General features: G+C 33.1%; 1 protein-coding gene across 3 annotated transcripts in view; it reads left to right on the top strand.

Annotated features, from left to right (window-relative positions):
- Window positions 1–21,868, top strand: part of LOC132945961 (neuroligin-4, Y-linked-like) — a 454,653-nt gene that overhangs the window by 116,377 nt on the left and 316,408 nt on the right. For all 3 annotated transcript variants that reach the window (XM_061015804.1, XM_061015805.1, XM_061015806.1), the window contains one exon: window positions 178–1,089. In XM_061015804.1, the coding sequence (XP_060871787.1) occupies window positions 618–1,089 (472 nt within the window). In that variant the 5' untranslated portion in view covers window positions 178–617. The remainder of the gene's footprint in view (window positions 1–177; window positions 1,090–21,868) is intronic.

Below are 21,868 nucleotides of genomic sequence, written 5' to 3'. Positions count from 1 at the left end.
AGTTTCGTTTGATATAAATAGATTGTGTTTCAGGCATCATAACATTATAAAATTAACAAATCGAAAAACGCGTTCTCTCTCGTTTAAAATTATTTATATTATTACAAGTTATGACATCGCTACCAACATATTATTACTATAATCCTATAATATTATTATTATTGTGATCGGTTGCAGGCTCGTGACGATAACGTTTTGCATCGGTCGCCCACGCTCAGATCGGCCATCGAATGAACGAGTTTGACAACGTTGAACGCGAATCCAGTTCGCCACTGGACTTTGGCGTGGTGGACGTGATCACCACGACTATCGTGTACCTGACGTGCACCGTCGCGGTGTACCTGCTGTGCACATTCGTGGAAGACGACACTGACGAAGCGGCCACGCGAGCGCCGGACGGCACCGGGACACCGAACACGGCACCACCGCGACCGGCGGCATCAGTAGCGTCGGAAACACCGGCTGCAGGAGCCGGGGGATCAGGAGCAGCGTCGCCTACGCCACCGACGCCACCGGCCGCGGCCCGACCACCGGCGGAGACAGGAGACGCGTCGCCGGCCGCGGTGCCGGACATCATGGGCCGCGAGAAACGCCGACGGTGATCGGTGTCGCGGCCAATGAACGGCCAACCGACCGCGAGCGCCGCGGCCGTGGCGCTGACCGCGGCGATAGTGGCCGTGGTCGCGCTGTGGACGCCCGCCGCGTCTGCGTCCACGCTCACGCGAGTCGTGCAGACTCGGTACGGAAAGCTCCAGGGCGTGGTGCGCACCGTGGACGCGGCCGTGTCCGCGGCTGCTGGCGCACCACCGTCCGCCACCGTCGACACGTTCCTAGGGGTGCCGTACGCCACGCCGCCCGTCGGCTCCAACCGTTTCGGTCCCACTCGCACCCCATCGCCTTGGGACGGCGTCCGCATGGCCGACGCCCCTGGACCTGTGTGTCCGCAACGCTTGCCCGACGTGTCCAACGAAACGGCGGCCTTGCACCGCATGCCCGTCGGCCGACTCGTCTACCTCAAGCGGCTGTTGCCGTACCTGCGCAACCAGTCCGAGGATTGCCTGTACCTGAACATCTACGCCCCTTCCCAAGGTTAGTGCCGTTTACCGTATATTGTCGATGGGTGGGCGGGGGGTTTGTGTGGGTTCGGCATGGGTAACAAGAGATCACCCCGTGTGGCTATTAACAAGAGGACTGGGGATCAGAGAATCCCAGTCTGACAGGTGGTCGGGTCTAAAATCTCACTTCAATATCGCGTTAAATCTCTGAAATAAATTCACTAAGGATTCCCCATACAGTTTCTACAGGCGACTGGGTCTTTAAAATGTCGTCTGAAAAAGGGTGAGAATTACTTTCATCTCTGGTGCGCAATTCCGACCATTCAAATATTTCGTAATATTGGAAAGATTTTTGATCGCGTCGGGACCAACTTCAAAAATATTATTTTTTTTTTCATTTTTTTTCGATTTTGGAATTAATTTAAAACATATACTTTCGACTGTCGTCCGTAAATGCCTACGACGTACAATAAGCTTCTTATTACTCGTTACCTCCTACAAGTCGATACAAATAACTCGCAGCGTGTTTGCAGTGTACGAGAATTATCGAGCGCTCTAAGACGATGTTTTGATGGCAAAGCGTACAATAATAATACTTAATCATCGCATGTACTGGTCTGAAAATATTACACAGTGCGTTGGCTTCGGGCGAAAAATAAATTATAGAAAACATAATATATTGGGGACTTACGCTCAAACTTTAACAACAACAAGAGCAACAACAACAACCGCTGCGTGTTACCGCGGTCGGTCGTTATGCGAGTTGCCGTAATCATAATTCATGTTTTAAACCGACCGCACCTAAACCCGCGGTGACTTAAATGTTCCTACGGTAGCTTTAAGACTCGATGGTTTGCAAAGACAAACCGTAACAAGAGAATAATATTTAAACTCGAGTCGTTCACGATAATAGCCGCAGCAGTAGTAGTTATCTCTCGGGTGGAGTATAAGATATAAAAAAATAAATAAAAGAGAACGCTTATTATTATTATTATTACTATGGCATATATACGTTAGACGTGGCAGAGATCCGTACCTCCACCCCCCTCCCCCCAAGTATACCGAAAAGTAATCCATAACAATAAATTCGTATTAGTGGCGCAATAATAATATGGATATATATATATATATATATATGTATACCTACATAGGTATTACGTTCAGTGTACATGTTTAATGTATATATATATTTATGTAAATATATGTATATAGTTAATACGCGCACTTACAGTTTTAAGTACACTTATATTATTATAATGACGTTCATTCGTTGAGCGTTCCGATTTTTTCCCCCAATTTTCGCGACGTAGAAATCCGCCAAATTCTATTACCTACGCGCCACGATATATTACTTGATTATAATATAACCGTCTAAAATTAATATGCATCGGATAGAAATAGAAAGCCGCGCGCTCGAGCAGAAAATTGAGTCTAAGTGTACAGGTATAATATATTGTGTTGTTATTATTTAACGCCAGACTCCGTTGAAGAAAAATTAATTCTCACTTATCACTTAATTTATCACATTGGTGAACCAAAATCATCTGTTCAGAGTACTGCTATCGGTCATCGGATAACTAAATATAAAAACTAAAAGTTATTTCATAACATGCGAAAGAATTATTATTTTCGATTAATACCTATTTTCAAATTTACTGTATGAACCAGCTAAAGTGATGTTCTATTATAATTTATTTCATAATGTTGAATCAACACGATTCTTCATCGGTACATGATTTCGAAAAAGTTACAATTATTAACGACGTGCGCAGAGATGTATTACAAAAAATGTATTACCTACACATATTATAATATAAACGTGAAAATAATATTTAAATAGGTAATTTGTTGTACCTTCATTATAAATATTATTATTATGCACAAGTTTTATTTTATTTACACAAGCAAAATGTGCAGTGAAATTAAATTCCGAATTCGTTGAGCAATTCTTTCAGCGAATTAGAAAAACTCGTCTTCTTCAAATCCACGAACGAAATTTGCTTACTTAAGGACGTTATATTTTCCATCTCTTAGCGCCGTCGGCGAAGAGTCAACAGTGGTTTTCAACATTTTTCGTAGACTTGGTGTAATCTTGTTTATTGTGCACAATTATGAATTCTAAATTATAATCGCGGTATATACAGAGGAAATACATTTAAAACTTTCCGAGTGATCCAAAGCGATCGTACGCAAAACTCACGTTTTCGTGAAATATTATAAAAAAACAAAATAACGGTTACAACAACTGCACACGACGTATTACCGCCACGAAATCACGGTTGGGCCTTGCAATAATGTACCTACCATAGTTGTTGAAGTACGAGACGAGCAAATATGACACAAGTCTGTGTGACGGATAATAATTGAATAATAATAATTGTTAATATTGCATTGATATGTTTTGTGCTGCATTTTGCCCGCCACAACACTGTAAGTTCCGAAGATTTGTATACACAATGACCGCGGTTATCCGATCGATTGAATAGGTATGCGAGACAAACAATATATTATTATTATTTGGTAAGTTTCAACAGCAGAGAGATACCCAAATTATGTTATTATTATTATACAATGCGGGACCTACCTAACATAACCATGAGCTACCTGAATGTATAAGACAAATTATTTTCCGAGAAGAATTTCCCCCGTCGTCGTCCTCGTATAATAGGGCGTCCGATACAAAATGCAAAAAACAAGAAATTGTATTCGTTTTCTCTTGAACGTTTTCGGTAACCGCAGGTCTTCGGTCTCGAGACGTCGGAGAAAAAAAATAAACGTCTGGCCCTATTCACTGAGATAGAACATGTACGCTGCTGCTGCTGCTGTGGTATTATATACGAATAACAATATATATTGTTTAAAACTTAGCTTGGACGGGTATTATTTCATGCCATAAAAACTATATATTGCATCTATGCACGCGATAGTAACTACTATCGTCGTCGACACACTTTCTTTTGACCGAAAAACTGATCAGGAAATAATAATATTTATACAAATATCGCAATATGTCAATATCTATTCTATTCCCGTGCAATATAGTGTGTAAACAGTAGTTTGTAGTCATCTTGTGGTTTGGTGTTTGATGTTAAATTATAATTAAAAAAATAAAAATAAATAATAATCACTATTCCTATCATAAATATTTAAGTTTTCCACGCGGCATAATAATAATGACGACCAGTATGTAATAATTAACAACGTCAACTACCGTGAACGTCACGATAACAATAATATTATTATGTTTGCATACTAACGACCGGCGGGGTGATATTTTGTTCTTTTGATTATTATATAAATAAATATAATTCATAACGCGAAAGCAACGAAAGTGTTATTGTTTTAGTACTTTCACCTATTATAGTAATATACTAAAATGAATACTTCAAAACAGATCGATTTCACTTTTCTGTACCGCACACGATGGTGCAACGTCTCCAACCATATTATACAGTTTCAAAATTATTTTATATCGCGTATCCACACGTGGAAACTGAGAGTGGTGGAACGGAATAAAATGCATAATACTATCTTAAAACATTTGATTCCCCGGGAGAAAATCTAATAATAGAAAAAAGTAAAGAGCAAAAAGTCAAAGTTTAATTTTCGCGAGATCGTTTGAATATTAAGACTTTCAACAGTCAGGTAGACAAATAATTAAAAACGCAAATGTGGGTCACGTTCGTTTGTAATTAATTTACAAACCACTAAGCGTCCAGCATTAAATCTCGATGCGACGGATTTAGAAATTAAATTATTTACGAACAATAACGACGCGCGCGCGCACGCTTTTACACTGACCTGCCGCGGTATAGTAATAAGTCATAATCGTAGCGTATTGTTAGATGTATGAGATATAACATATACCTTACGACGAATGAAAATCATTAAACATAAATCCAACTGAATTTTTTTTTAGTTTAAACCGTTTGGTGTCATCGTGATTGTTGCAAGTCGCAATTAAGAGCTAACCACCAACCTAAAAAATTATACTTACTCGTGTAGATAATAATTATTAATATCAGTTTGCACGTGACGAAGATTTCGTTAGTCAGACCGTCGTGCAGCCACTTGTCCAATACATATAGGTAAAAGCGGTACAAGAACTATAGATAAGTAATAGTAATAACGATCATATTATTACGACAAAACAAACTAAATAATAACTACCTATAATATGTATTATCCATTCTTATAAAATAATAATATTATATTAAAAATATAAAAAGACCCAATAATAGGATTAAAAATAAATAAAAAATAGTTAAAATTAATGCGGAATAATATAGTTCCTTTTCTAAGAAGTACTTTGATGTAATGCATAATTTATAACAAAGGTATTAGTGTTCTGTTTGTGATGATTCAACGCAATGATTGTACGAATTATTACCATAGTTCTATAATAATATTATTATAGATAATGAATGTAATAACTTGCTAGTATGACTCGTGTCTGATCGTAGTCGTTCCATTTTTCTCTTGTCATGTGGTTTAAATACCGATTATGCGTTCGAAAGTAATGAACTCTATAATATTGAAAAACTCGCGTAATATTATAATATATATATATAGTAGACATACTTATTATATTATATTATACAGTACGGTGTTATAAAGCTGTGTAATAATACAATATACAGCGACATAACGATGACATGACGTACATGAAGTGTTTGAGGGTGCATATTGAAGTGAGAAATTGTATTGAAAAGAAAAATTGTAAGGATGACGTTAGGTAGATAATAAAGCGAGTTAGTATGTTCAAAAAGCAACAAAAAATAAATAAATAGGGAAAACCTCAATGCGAAATACGATTGTGGGCCCCTACTCTTTTGCGTCGTCAGATCAAGAGCATAATAATAATATCAAAGTAGTATGATTTAACTAAAGAATGTTTTTTATTCATTCGCACGGGACGATTTAAAAATAATTATTATTTGCTTGTTAAAATATAAAATAAAATAGTTTGAAAAAAATTTGCACCGACAGCGATCTTCAATAAAATATACAATGTGCACGAATACTTATTTTGTGATACAATCGTACGATACGAATCGTGAACGGTCGTCTATATACTAAAATATTAAAATATAATATTATGCATGATATTATTGTTATTTGAACTTATTGTTTTCATATGAAAATTAATTGGTTGGTATATCTCAAGACAATTTGATATTTTAATTCATCAAACTAATAATAACAATATTATTACTATACTCGAGTATTGTTATTAATTAAAAAAAAATTAATAAATAAACCACCTGCATTGTCGCTTTCATTATATTACACAGACAGACATTTGCTAGTAAATAATTCACTGCAGTAATGTACAGCCGAGTTTGAATTAAATTTTATTTTTTATTTTTTATTTGCGGTATCAATCGATAACATTTACCGATTTATATATTATTATATTACTGATTCGCGCGAAGTAAGGTGAACAAATTAAAAGGAGTAAGTCTTAAAATAATTTTTTAACATAAATATATTTTTGGGCTGGGTACAGATATTTTATTTTTCCAACTGATTTTTCAAAAGAGATGTTTTCTTTGTCATGGTTACTTATTAACAAAAACTTACCTATTTACAATTCATAGATTTTTCTTGTAGAGGAAAAATTTCGAGTAGCGTGCTAAGGTTTTTTTTTTTTTTTTTAAGACTGATATTTTCCCTTTATCTTGTAAATATCAACCAATATAATATTGTGCCGGATCGATTTGTTATTAATCAGTCGCTCAATGCATGTCTCACGCCGCGTGTCCTTTGGTCGCATATTTTAATGTTAATTAAAAAATATGCATTATGCGTAAACTGTGCAAGTAAATGGTTAGAGGAGGAAACGTTTGTACAGTAATCCACTACTTTTACAATATGTGTGTGTCTGGTTGTATGGGGTTAAGACGGTCTATATTACTACATAAGTACGTTGTCATTATTGTTTTTAAATAATTTAAAAAAATAATCTTTTTTATTTGAAAAATAAATAAGTACGTAGTTAATAATTATAGTTTATTTCAGCGGTTCTCAAACTGTGCTCCGCGAAGCCCTAGAGCTCTGCGAGAGTAGTCTAGGGGCTCCGTGGCTCCCTGGGAATATCTGTATTAATTAAATTCAAATTATTAAATTATTATTATATTTCTTAGTTACATTTTTATTTTTATAATCAATATTATTTGGACCGTACCAATATTTATTATTTTAAACGTTTAAAACTTAAAACTATTTATAGATCCACATATTTTATTACTCGGCTGATATTTTCACAAAATTAAGTGAAGTGAACTTATCAATACAAGGTAAAATAACCACCGTTTTTCACGGCAAATGACAAAATTCGAGCTTTTAAAAAAAAAATTAAATTTTGGGCTGTGTGTTTTTCTCAACATAAAATTGATAGTTTTCCTTTGTTAAAGGAATATTTAGAATCGATTAATGGTAATATTAAAGATTTTGATAAAATATAATATGATGAAATTGAACAACATTTAAATGAAATACTATCGTCATTAGAAAAATATTTTCCAGAAAGTAAAGATATAGAATTTATCCAACGATATAATTTGGGTTAAAAATCCGTTTTTAATCAACGATAAGCCCTAAGATTTATCTATAACGGAGTATGAAGAATTTATTGAAATGACCACCGATTCATCTTTAAAAACTTTATTTGATAAAATATCATTAACAGATTTTTGGTGCAGTAGCAGTATAATTACTAACAAATATTAATCTCTGGCTAAAAAAGCTATCTTAGCACTTCTTCCTTTCGCAACAACATATCTATGTGAAACCGGATTTTCATCATAGCATCAACGAAAACCAAATATCGCAATAAATTAGATGCTGAAGCAGATATGTGCATTCAACTCTCGTCTATCAAGCCAAATATAAAAATACTGGTCAATAAATAAAGCAAACATCATGGATCACATTCAAATCATTAAATATTAAAATTTATAAATTACTAAAACATTATGTTCTTTTTTTCCTATTAAATTAATTAAATAATTTGTATATATTCGTATTTTACAGAAAAAAAAAATAAAAAGCAAATCATTTACAATTGACATCATTTTTTATGAATTACTGTTGTCTCAAATAGACATTTCTGATTTTTGGGGCTCCGTAATTTTTTTTAGGAATATAAGTTAGTAAGTTGTTTTTCAAATGGGTACAAATGTGGGCAGATTGGACATTGCATGACGTGTTATCCTGTAGATAATGTAAATATGTTTTTCAGTTTAATCAAAAAACCGTTTAGATGATCCTCTGCATAATGTGTATATAACTTTATAATATTGTAGACTGGAAGGAATCCAAACATTGTGCACACTCTGTATGATAAAATAATAATATTATATTAAAGTACTATGATGATTGTTTTCTAGATATATTATACACAATCGCTGTTATTATTATTTATTTTCTTTTTATCATGGATTCATAAGTAAGTATCATATTGTAAAACTGTATACAGTCGATTGTATATTAGTATAAATATAATATCAAATAAACATTGATATAAAAAAAAAATATATTAATAATAATATGTAGGTTTTTCATTTTATAATGTTTTAATAATTATTTTTTTTATTAATTTCGATGGAGTTATTATGAATTTCACAGAATTGACAAACATTTTTAATATACATAATATTAATACCACTGTTCAATTTATATACTGACAAAAAACTAATTTGTTTTGAAAAATTAACTCTATTTTTTTCTGAATGGAAGTTTTTTTTATTAAAAATAACATATTTTATGATTGTCATTTGAATTTTGAAATGTAGGTCAAATAACTGATTATAATATATAATATAATAATAGTTCATCAAAGGTTTCCTTCGACATAAATCTTATGTCATATCACATTGCATCGTAAATTATAGGAATACAAATATTATGTCTGCTAAAATCAGCTCGACATACGAATATATTTTTTCCGAACGCATGTTAGGTAGGAGTTGTTTGCAAATGATTATTTTGTAATGTAATAAAAATTATGTTCTTTTATGGATGATACATTTTCGTTTGGAATATTTATTGAAAAAGTTTTCGGATAGAAATATTATACATTATCTATATAAAGTGTGTACATCGCCATACAATGTGACCGAAACGCCTTTGTCAAGCTCAAACGCTTAAACTTTTGTAACTGTAATGCAGACACGATAAAATATATCGCCTTGGCGCATAACATTATTAAACGACTACGACGTTATACGAAATAATCTAAAATTTCAAATTGCAAATATTCGGTATACCCAAACTTCCTACCTATGTTATTAGGTACTGCCACAGACGTGGTTACATCATAAATCGTAATATTAACCGTACCAATCTCGCGTCGTATGGATCGGACTGGGTCTGTATAGGGGTCGTAGTGTACCCTATTGCGTGCCTACAGCTGCTGTCAGTGCGTAATACTAAAAAACATGTCGTCTCGTAGAGACGTGCGTGCCCCGATCGACGTTTCTCGCGAATTTTCGTTAGCCTGGACAATATGTCTGTGCACTTTGGAGTCGAAAAATCGCCGCCGATCTCGGACCCGGGACGTAATAGAGTCGCGTTATTAATATAATTTTGTCGTATTGCATAGGTATACAACTATAATACGTCGTAGAAAACGAACCTCAATAGGTAATCTGATTAGCCCTGCTGGGCCATACAGCACACACACACACACACACACACACACACACACACACACACACGTGCACGGCGTATTGATCTGGGATGGACGTAATTGGCTTACACATGTATTCTTATACACGGCGGAAAAGCTTTTTCAATTACGTCGCCGACGACGATTCCGCCGGGCTACTAAAATATTATGTCTTTGGCATAAAGGCTTTTGCGCTACCAGGCCAGCTATATTGTGGTGTGCCTACCTACCGCAGTGTATTAAGCCGTCCAAAGACGACTTGAACGTCGGCCCTGGTCATTAATATTATTATCGTCGTGATATAATATTATTAACCGATTAACATTAAACGCAACAATATTGACGCACAATAATATTATAATGGCAGCAAAACGCGCCGCCAAAAAATAATAATATAGCACAACCGGGTTTGCGGTACAAGAACCACGCGGATACACGATATTGTATTATGCTCACACCGTATAATCTACCGTCGCTCTCTTGCACATCGACGAAGCAGACGATGACACGTCTCGCCTTTTTCCCACGGTAACGCGTTTAACGGTGTCGTTACTGTGTGGTTTTTTTGCGCGGGTTCGTGTGACAGTCGTCGCGCGGGTAGAATTTAAAACAGTATCGGCTACGGTAGTATACACATCGACGACAGTACTCTAAATCGTCGTGGAGAAGTAAATATTTTATATTTCGTACTACCTACTGCGACCGTAAAACAATTTCAAAATCGAACGATTTCAATCGACGTGTCTTTACAACGACTTTTCTTCGTATTCGTGCACGAATGTCTGGGGATCCTTGCCAACGTAAAATATGACCTTTAAATATCTCGGGGGAAATGACGTTCCGATATATAAAAGCGAAAGTGGTGAACCGAACTGACCCATATAAAACTGTATTAATCCTGCAGATTCCTTGGAGTGTTATGATGACGAGTCGAGTGAGTAGACGCAATGTATTAGGTGCTTAATTTTTAATTAATTTTTTTTTTGTACTATATTTATTTTGCCGAGGACTTAGCAGCAACGCAATTACAACACATTTTAGGTTCAAAATTAAATATTATTATCGTTATGTCGGTGCCAAAATAGTTTTATCCACGGTACATTGGTGATTTCATCCGTGAAAGACGGAGTTTTATTTTAATTATTATTGTTATACCCAACTGACTGAATAACCAGCGAATCTACCTATCTTTATACTATACAGTTGACGGGCACACGAATCTTTAAATAATACAGAATAGATATCGTATGAAATATATTGTCATATAATCAAATTGTATATGCGCGTAGTACGACATTATTAAACGATGTGAGTTGAGACTCCTCAGCAGTTACGGCAGCCACGATCTCCAAAATCACGAACACTTAAATAGTGTATTATACCTTACCTACGTAATACATAATATTATACCAATAGTACCTTATTAAAGCGACCTCGTATTATACTTACGAGGCGGACGTGACTTCGACATTGCGCACGCAATATAAAACAGTGCTATAATAATAATAATAATAATTATAAGGCCATCGGATATCGACGACAAGTTGTATTTTATATTATTGATCGTATATTTACGTAGAAAATGAGCATTTAATCATTCATGTATGCGATGATGTATGGGTTCACTCACATTTCTTATACGTTTCTTACAGTCTGCAGACATATCTGACGGAAAAATGAATATAATAAAACGTATTATCGGTATGCACTCAAAATATTGAAAACGTAGGAAGTTAGCGTTTACATACAGTTTTTTTTTTTATTTACATGAAATATATTTTTTGTAGGAAATGTCTTACATTAATTATCAGTTGATTTATTTCGTTTGATAAAAACTAAATTAATATGTAACAAATACTTTTAAAATATTATGTAATTGATAGAAGTCATATACAAACTGTCAAAAAAAAAAAAATCATAATGCTGTTTACTGATGTCCCAAATAGTTATTTCGAATTTAATCATACTGTACCTAAGACTTTTGAAAAAATTTCATCCTCCAGCCATCACAAAAATAAATTATAAAGATGCATTCGGTACAGAACTACAACTTTTTATGTTATTTTCATACAACGCAGGAGCATATTATTATTATAATTATTATTGTGAATAATAATGAATATTACCGTATTCAGATTATCAGTCATGAATATTATATTATACTATTGGTATTTAAATTAAATAATATTCATAAAACTATGACTTCGGGATTTGTAGAGTCACTAATTAAAGTTTATTATGTATAATATACCTAGGCAATCACTATTATTATAATCATATTTTTTTACTAAACCATTTCTATGACCGCCAGACAATAAAGGTCGATTAAAATGTACTCTGAAGACTTTATAAAAGTTCTTAGATTGTGCTGCACACTTGTATGTTATTATTATTATAAGCGAGAGTGAACTGCCGAAATTATAGTAAAGTTTAAGTGGTTCGCAAGTAATTTTGTCTGTATATTACAATATTGTTATTATTTTATACTAAAGAGCTTTGGAACAATTATTTTATGAGAAATTACAAGTTTTCGGTTAACTCCATTTGGGTGTCCATCGTCTGAATTTTAGTCAAAGATGGGAAACCAGAAAAGCTGCTGAGTAGCAAGGGGAGGGTGATTTTTATCCATTAAATATTTTCTAAAAAAAAAAAAATATTTATTTCAAATTAAAAATAAACCCCAAATGGACTTCAGCGTATCCTAAAATGGTTGAGATTTTTTTTAAGAAATTACGCGTTTGCGGGCTACATTTTTATTTGATTTCTAGTGATGTATTTGAAAGTAAATTGAACTTTAAAATACAATCTGAGTTAAATTTTAAATCTATACATATTATATGAGATTTTTAAGCTTCTATATTACCCCGTATAATGTAAAATGTGTAAAAGAGTCACACATCATAATTGAAAGTCTATGTGGGCTGTTTTTCGCAAATGAACACCCCATCCTCACCAAAGTTATGATTAAGTATTAATCTGTTCGGTATAATATTGATCGTATCGACTCTATATACATATAATATGTACTTATATGCATACTATATAGATCAGCGGTTTTTAAACTTTTAGTGTACGGACCCCTGATGGAAGCCTTTAAATAATCACGGATCCCCTTCCAATTTTCTTTTGAATACCTAGTACCAATCTTTTTTTTACAAGATATCTCAGGTTGTCATAACCAATATTTTAATACTTATTTTATATTACAGATGCCATTTGTAGCTACATAAAAATATATACATTTATAACTATTTATCTATACCTAATTTTTTTGAAAAAATTTAATATTTTATTTTTATGCACGGACCTCCAGGCAGCCACGGTACATTTTATGAACCACTGATATAGATAAAATCATAATATTCTCTTTGATTTCGCTCGCGTTTCATTAAAACAATTCTGTTTCTACGTTATATATTTTCAAAACGATTATTGCATAGCACGATTATGGATTATAAACATATTATTATATTTGATTGTAACGTAAACTATTAATTATTTGTATCTCAAATACTTTGCAGAGCGCATTATCGTCGTTCCCACAAATGCATACGGATCAAAAGATTCGATCATATAATAACAGTGCATATAGGTTCCTATTTTAACCGATGTTTGGTTATTATTATTTTGCAATTTGATATCTAATTGCGTTTATGTCGAGATAGTATTATTATTTTAGTAGTATGGTATTACACCTGTCGGCCGTTGTAGTTCCGTTAATGAAGTTGTTGGACAGGTACAACGGGACGTGTATTACACGATAAGCAATGATAATTATATACGATGAGTGTCTATATTATATAAGTATTATGTGCTGTGGTAATAAACTTAGATCGAGAAGAGATTAAATAACGAACAGGCGTGTTTCGGAAAAACGTATTATAATTGTTATACGAACTACTGTGCTTTATATTAGAAGTAGGTAAACTGTAAGTAGGTACTAACTGTGTTGTTAGTGCGTCATTTTATGTACAATTATCATCGAAATAGAAACAACAGATGGGTATTTGCGGCTCTTTAGCCCCTTCGACTAGACAAGGTGTGCATGGTAACGTCGTCTGTATATGTTACTACGGTTATATAAATTCGCGTAAAGACTGCAATGGTAAAGTATACCTGCCGACTACACGCATAAAGTATTTAATATATTCAAACCAAAAACATTTAACGTTGTTATATTGTATATTTCATATTCCCGTCCGATGGTCGGACACTGACTGCGCCGTATACAGCAGGGCGCGTCGTATCACACGATAAGCAATGATAAATTGGGCGTATAATTTATAAGTATTATGACGTGTTGGGGTAGTAAACTTCAATCGAGTGGAGATAAAATATATATATCGATTGTGCGTGTTTCGGAAAAACTTATTATTATCATACGAACAATGCTACGCGTCATGTTAGAATTGGGTACAACTGCGTTGTTGGGGTGCGTCATACTATAATATGTCATCAAAATAGAAACAACAGATGAGTATTATTCTAATATTATTGTTTGTTTGAGAATTGACGTGAACGGTTATATTATAGTAATTATTATAGTACTTTTTATTCGATCCTTTTGTATTTCATAATCCTTTCACTGACTCGCGTATAATATATGATATTACTGAGTTGTTTATAATATTTCAAGAATAATCAACTGAAAATGATCTTAGATGAGGACATATTACTCCACTTGGATGAAACTATTGCAAGCGAAGAATCAGAAGATGAATTTATAGATGACATACATTTTTATATTGAGAATAATGGTATGCATGTTATATATTGTATATATACATAGTTTTTATGTATTACTATATAATTTGATATATTATTTTATGTAAATACAAATTAAAACTGTTATGTATTTACTTGTGTTTTATTTTGAATCATGTATATTTATACATATAAAATATATGTAACAGATATTGAGGTGACTGAGTTGGAGGTTACAGATCCACCGTATCGTGATCATTCTCCAATAGTCCAAAGTAAAATAGCACCAGTCAGGCGAGTAAAAAAATACCATTACAGACACCAAATTTTAAATGGAAAACTAAAGGAAACCTTAGGCCAAAAGAATATTATTTTGATTCATCCAAGGTAAATACTGGTAGCCTGTTGAATTATGTATGATAATGAATTTATTTATTATAACTAGATCACATAACTTACAATTGTTATGTCTTTTTTTTTTTTAGTTTGGAGTACAAAAACATGAATTTGGTTTGAATAACAATTCAAGTAAATTAGATTTTTTTAAGCATTTGTTTCTGAATTTTTACTTGACAGAGTAGTATTTGAGACTAATAGGTATGCTAAACAATATATACAATCTAATGAAATCTCACATCAGTCTAGAGCAGGGGTCGGCAATAGGCGGTCCGCGGCCCGCGGGCCATATCCGGCCCGTGGAAAGAAAAAAAATTGACCACCAAAAATTTTCTTAATTTTCCTATATATTATCCTATGCATCACTCCCCCCACCCTTCATAACAAAAATTAAACTAATATTGAAATCGATTTTATGAGGCGCTGAGACAATAATAACGGTTTATCATTATCTGTGTTGTTGTTGAACGTGCCGCAGTAATAATGTATTACTTTATAAATAATTAAATATTAAATACTTCGTCTTAAAATGTGTTTTAATACAAAAATAAATACATTAATGATAAAATTATGTTTAAGATTTTTTTGGCCCTCGAAATTTTTTTTTTAAATATCTGGCCCACCGTATAAATTAATCGCCGACCCCTGGTCTAGAGTGAATGCTTGGAAGGATACTAATGTGGGTGAGATGTATATATTTTTAGCAACTACTATACTGATGTCAAGAAACAAAAAACTCGATATGAAAGACTACTGGTCTACTACCCCATTACTGAGCTCACCAATTTTCAGACAAATAATTTCTAGAAATAGATACTTATTATTACTTAAAATGCTTAATTTCTGCAACAATGTGAATGTAAGATTATATAAGAATGTCATTTTAATAGTCTTAGTAATTGACTGGGTTTTGGACATAATTTTAGATTTCAATGTTACTCATCTAATTCAATATTAATATACTACTATTTGACTTTTATTTAAAATTATATTTTTACTTAACTCAAATATTATTTATTATTTTTTTATTGATGAATTGGGCGTTTAATGTATAAGTATTATGACACGCTGGGGTAGTAAACTTCAATCGACTGGAGATAAATGATAATATATATATCGAATGGGCGTGTTTCGGAAAAACTTATTATTATTATTATTATACGAACAATGCTGCGCGTTATGTTAGAATTAGGGGTACAACTGCGTTGTTGGGGTGCGTCATATTATATATCATCGAAATAGAAACAACAGATGAGTATTAGCGGCGGTGCGGGTTCGAAGCCCCCTCGACTAGACGAGCAGGTCAACATGGTTACGTTCGTTGGCATATTATCGAGGTTATTAATTCGCGTATAATATACAAAGTACCTACAGACTACACTCATAAATATACAAACCAAAAACACACGACGATATATATATATATATATTACGATGTAGGTATATTTCGAATTCCCGTCCGAGGGTCAGACGTTACGATAACTAGCTCGGCTGCGGCTGCGGAATGTACGACGGTTTTAAGAGAATAGCCCTGCAGGTATATTACCGCCATTACATTCATAATTTATAAATTCATATCCACCTCGTTGATTTGTGCGTACGACGTACACAACACCCCCTCCCACCACCCAAAACTCTTCGATATTGTCGGAGAAATATTAATTGACGTCGGTCGAGATTTCCGCGGTGATTCGATTGCGTCTCGTGGACGGGAAAACTGTTCGAAACTAAACGGGCGACGATTGATTTTCAACCGAAAGCGCCGATTATTGTTTAGTCAGGATCGGCTGCTATAGACAATACCTAATTGTTATATTATTATTATTATAGCTGTGCTGTGTTGTCGGCGGTTTGCCGATAGACGTAGGAGACTCGTCCAATATATAGCCAAATACGCGGTATTGTACTTTAAGACTGTACGTGACATATAATACGTCCCAAACGTATGAAAGTGATATAATAGTCACCTATATAGTGTTATTATTTACCGTCGAAAACGACTTGAGGATATAATACGATATTAATCATTGTTAGTTTATTTCGATTGCCGTACTCGTACTACACACCGTGTTCACGTCCTGCATTGCGACTTTATTTAAACTCAGCTGTTTTCCCATAATAGTTTGTTCAGACCACATCATATTATCGCCGTTATATCGGTGCTCTACTTACCAGGTTTTGACATTTTGACATTTCATCATCATCAAATGGCAGTGAATTTTTATTATTTATTTAGAGAGCGTATATAATATAACTATTGTTAGATTAAAGCTACGATACGTTATGGCCTATGCGGTTTGCTGATAAACGGAGGAGACTCTTTTGATAATAATGTATGTCCCAAATTTATTAAAGTGATGATATGATATGTCACATATTATTATATATTATTTACCGTCGAAAAACGATTTGAGGATATAATACAAATACAACATTAATTATTAGTTTATTACGTTAATCGTACACATAGCATTACGACTAAAATCCAACTCAAAAAATTTCCTCTGTTATCGTCTTCCTCGAAAATATCCTATATAGTTGACGTGTCGAGAGCAAAGGCCAAATAATATTATCACCGTTATATCGGTGCTCTTCTCACCAGGTTTTTACATTTCTTCATCATAATCTGCAGGTGTTGAAAGTAGTGATTGAAAAACCGAACAAAACGACATACGGTTCGCCGCCATGTTTCAATTGTCAAGACTATGGCCACACTCAAAACTACTTCCATCATCCATCGCGTTGCGTCAAATTCGGCAAAGCTCATGAGTCAGTTAGCTGCACCAAAGACCATTCCAGTCCAGCTAAATACGTCCACTGTTCCGAAAATCATACAGCCTGCTTCAAGGGGTACCAGTTCTATCAAACTATACTAAATCACCACAAAATCAAGTCTTCCAACTCCAAAAAAACTATCACACATACGAAAAAACTTATTCGCCTAGTCCCTCCCCATTGACCCCTCTCAATCCACATTATGCTGCTGCTACTTCTAGTTCAAAACTGAACACTAATCCGCAAAACTCAAATTTAAAATTAGCACTTTCAAAATCCCTATCCGATTTAACCTCCGTGATAAATTCTTTTCTTTTCGCTATATTAATAACCAATTAATTATGGCATCTACTTTTAATATTATTTCTGTTATTATATACACTAATATTCCGTTTTATTTATTAATTATCTGACATTATTATCTTATTTATTATTATAATATCATTGTGCTCATTATGTTTAATTACCAATTATTACTTATTGTATCACTGTATCTACCAAAATTGTAATTGTTGAACTATAATAGTTTATACTGAAAGTTCTTAATAAAAAAAAAAAAAAAATCTGCAGGTGTTGGTTCATTTTGTATTTTTTTAACGCGATTACGTATCGATGCATTAGATAATGTATTATTGTTTTAGATTGGGTCAAAATAATGTCATTAAGATACGCGATTAAAATATGATTAAAAAATAATATGCAAAATTATTACGACGTCTATATTATAATATTCTGCCTGCGGTAGATTCTTAAATGTATTATATTATTCAGCCGAAGTAAAATAATTATCGTTCCACATCACAATGGTGCAACATATAAAAGTCGTAATTACAAAGATCGATGGCAAAGTACGGGGAAAAGAAAAAAACTAAAGACTTAACGAAATATAGGTACTTTGTACTTGTATACTATTCATTTGCCGTAGTAATAATTTAATTTATAGGTACTAAAACAGTGCATCAGTAAAAGAGACTTTCTTCTCATCGGCACTTATTAGTACGATTATAGACTAATTTTCAACGAACTCGGAAATCATTAACACACTTATACATTATACTATACTTATAATACTACTTACACAGAATGCAAGATCCGATTTTCTCCATTACGGTTGAAATAAAATTCAATAATAATATTATACAGTCTTATAATATTACGAGCAATTCGCAATAATTACTGTGTGCGAGACTGTACGACTCTGCTTTCGAGTAACCATTAAAATTCACGTCACGAAAGCTGACTAATTTCGTATACAATAATAATAACTATGACTGATAATTTAACGCGATACTGACTTTTTTTTCCATGTGCATCGTTATAAAACACATAATTTTCTTAGTACACACTTTCAGTAATCACGTACAAAAGCATTTATTTATGTGTCAAGTATATATTATTATACTGTGCCAACTAAATAAAACGGTTTAGTTTTTGGATATTCAGGTCGTTAGTCTGCCGTACAATTTAAAATTCTCTACGAAAATAATAACTATAATGACGCGAAAGTATTATAGAATTTGTATTGTTTATTTTATAAGTCGATTATAACAATGTACTCATACAATATTATACTAGACAAACGACTAAATTATAAATGTTGATAGCGGGGTCACTGCAGACAGAACAATCGAAGAACTAGTTTAAATCTCACCAAACAACGTGAAGCCATTTGAAGCAATTTGAGTTTTGACTTACTCATGTTACAAGACCATACTCGACTGCGATGGGGCAAACAATAAAACCATGTTATAATAATACATTATATGATTATGTATTTTTTCATAAAACTATAATACATTATTATTCTTACAATAATTAGGCTGGGGGACGGAGTAGTCGAGTGAGAGTCAAACACAAACACTCACGTAAAAAACTCACCGTTCCAAACCCTACCACCACCACAATACAACCCTACAAACGGCTAATGGCCATAGATGCCGGGCTTAAGGATCAATAGAAAAAAAAATATATATTTAGGTATTCATATTCATCGTTATTGTATTTGAAATTATATTTAACTATTTTTTTAGACTAACCTTTTAAATATACTTATTATTTGTATTACCTATTACATAGTACGTAATAATATCAATACATTTTCGAATAAATAATTTTTGATAGTTTTCTTTCCGAACACCCGACGATGACTACAATTACCACGTTCAACCACTGACTTCTTCAGATCATTATTTTATTATCAGCCAAATGGACGTGGGGCCCGACTGTCGCCCGTCGCGTGCGTTTTATACCAATCATTAGCGCACCGCGGGCATTCGTATGAACTGAAAACAGTGGTGACAAACCACAGAACGGTCGGCACTCCGTATTATTATTTTACGGACATAGTATGAAATCGGTTACTGCACTCAGTGTCCGGCAAATTGTGCACAAAATTATGTCGGTGCGCGCACTTTGTAGTTAAGTTTCAATTTAAGGTATGTATTATAATGTCACCGGGCAAGTGAAACGTGATTGTTTCTTGGAACATCGAATATAATGTTATGTGTGTCTTAATAAATCTAGAAAAGTATAGCAGATAAAACTATGAACATTTGTTTTTTTTGTATATTAATGTTTGTCATAAATCAATGTGTTAATGAACATGTTATTATGCATAATATAATATGTATTTAAGATTTTTATTTTGTTTTTTAATAAATAAATTTTCATATATATTATATGCTTATAGTCATCCCATATCGTATGATTCATTTGATTTTTTTTTTACAGTATTTTTATCAAGTGCCGTATCAGTTCAAAAAACTATAAAGGTGCAAGTATGTTTAGTGTTTCTACTTGTTGCGTAGACATTCATACTTAATTTGATTGAAGTTAGATCTATCACCCCCTCCGTTAAAAAGCTGTTGACAAGTCATGCAGTCGTCTCACAATCTCTACTGAAGTACACTAATTGTATTTATATCACGTAAATAAATATTTCTGTTATAAATATAAAATTAAAACGATACGCGTATTATTAAACCATAACACGTCACTATAATTTTATAGCGTTTTATAGCATTTTATTTAGCAATTTTATTTAGCTATTTTATCCACTATTTGGAGACTATAGGGTTGAGTTTGAAAAAAGTTTGTAGTTTTTTCAACAAAAAAAAAACGTTTGCTATTTTGATGAATAATCATATTTAGAGGTGTTCGATAAGGGAGGTTTCACTTTAATACGTTTTTCCACCATTATTATTGCATAAAAAAATCTTTTGATAGACATACATTATAAGGACGTGTGATGTTAGGTATTCGATCATACCTAATTGAACGCAATTACGTGACACGTAAATATAGTGGAAAATGACGTATTTTTTTGGCTTTAGCATAATTAATTTTTTCTGCGACCCTTTACTGTTGTGCACCACATCCACCGAGCTGAATACACGAAAATACGGAATGTGTGTTTTAATCGAAACATGATACCTGATAGAAATTCATATTATGCATTCCAAGTCATGGCCATAGATAATATATAAAACAACTAGATAGCCGGCTCGTGATAAAGTGTACCTATATGAGTGGAAATCCCGACTACTCAAAAACACTTCTCGGGCGGATGACCTCACCTAATCAACCCGAGATGGGCCACAACTAATAACGGCGTGTAGCTATAGCTGGAGCAGTATAACGATTATCGCATATACAATATTATACAGTTCCAATTTTAAATACGACTTTTTAAAATTTTAAAATTTAAACAAACATTTTAAAATTATAGTAGGGATTTTAAAAATGCTATTGCTAAATTAAATTTCTGTTTGTTTCATTGTACAACTCTCATTTTGTTTTTAACTACAGATGCGTAACTTTTATTTAGATATTGGCCACCCAGAAAAAAAATAAAATTACTTTTGTTTGACATTGGCCAAAAACTAAAATTTAAAATAAACAATTATTAATAATTAAACAACTTAACTTTTTTATTAGTACTTAATAACATTATTCAATTGCACATAAATATTATAATGTTATAGTAACTTATGTTATATTTATAAACTGTATTAATCGATTAAATGAAACAGCCAATATCGACATAGGCCCATAATATTAAGTGATATACTTCTATCGATTATTGTCAAAGTGGCCAATGTCTAATATAATTTGGTCATACTGCATCACATTGGCCGTTTTAACACAAGTAACAATATAAAATCGTAATTTAATCTGTCAAATAATCTCAAATTCGTCCAAATGTGACATTCATGGCCTTTCTTACAGCAATAGCCACATCATTTATAATTACATATCATTCTTATTA

The sequence above is a fragment of the Metopolophium dirhodum genome, chromosome 5 (assembly GCF_019925205.1).
Source record: "Metopolophium dirhodum isolate CAU chromosome 5, ASM1992520v1, whole genome shotgun sequence".
Lineage (NCBI taxonomy): Eukaryota > Metazoa > Arthropoda > Insecta > Hemiptera > Aphididae > Metopolophium > Metopolophium dirhodum.
The sequence above is the reverse complement of the archived record's forward strand: the minus strand, read 5'-3'. Positions and strand labels throughout refer to the sequence as shown.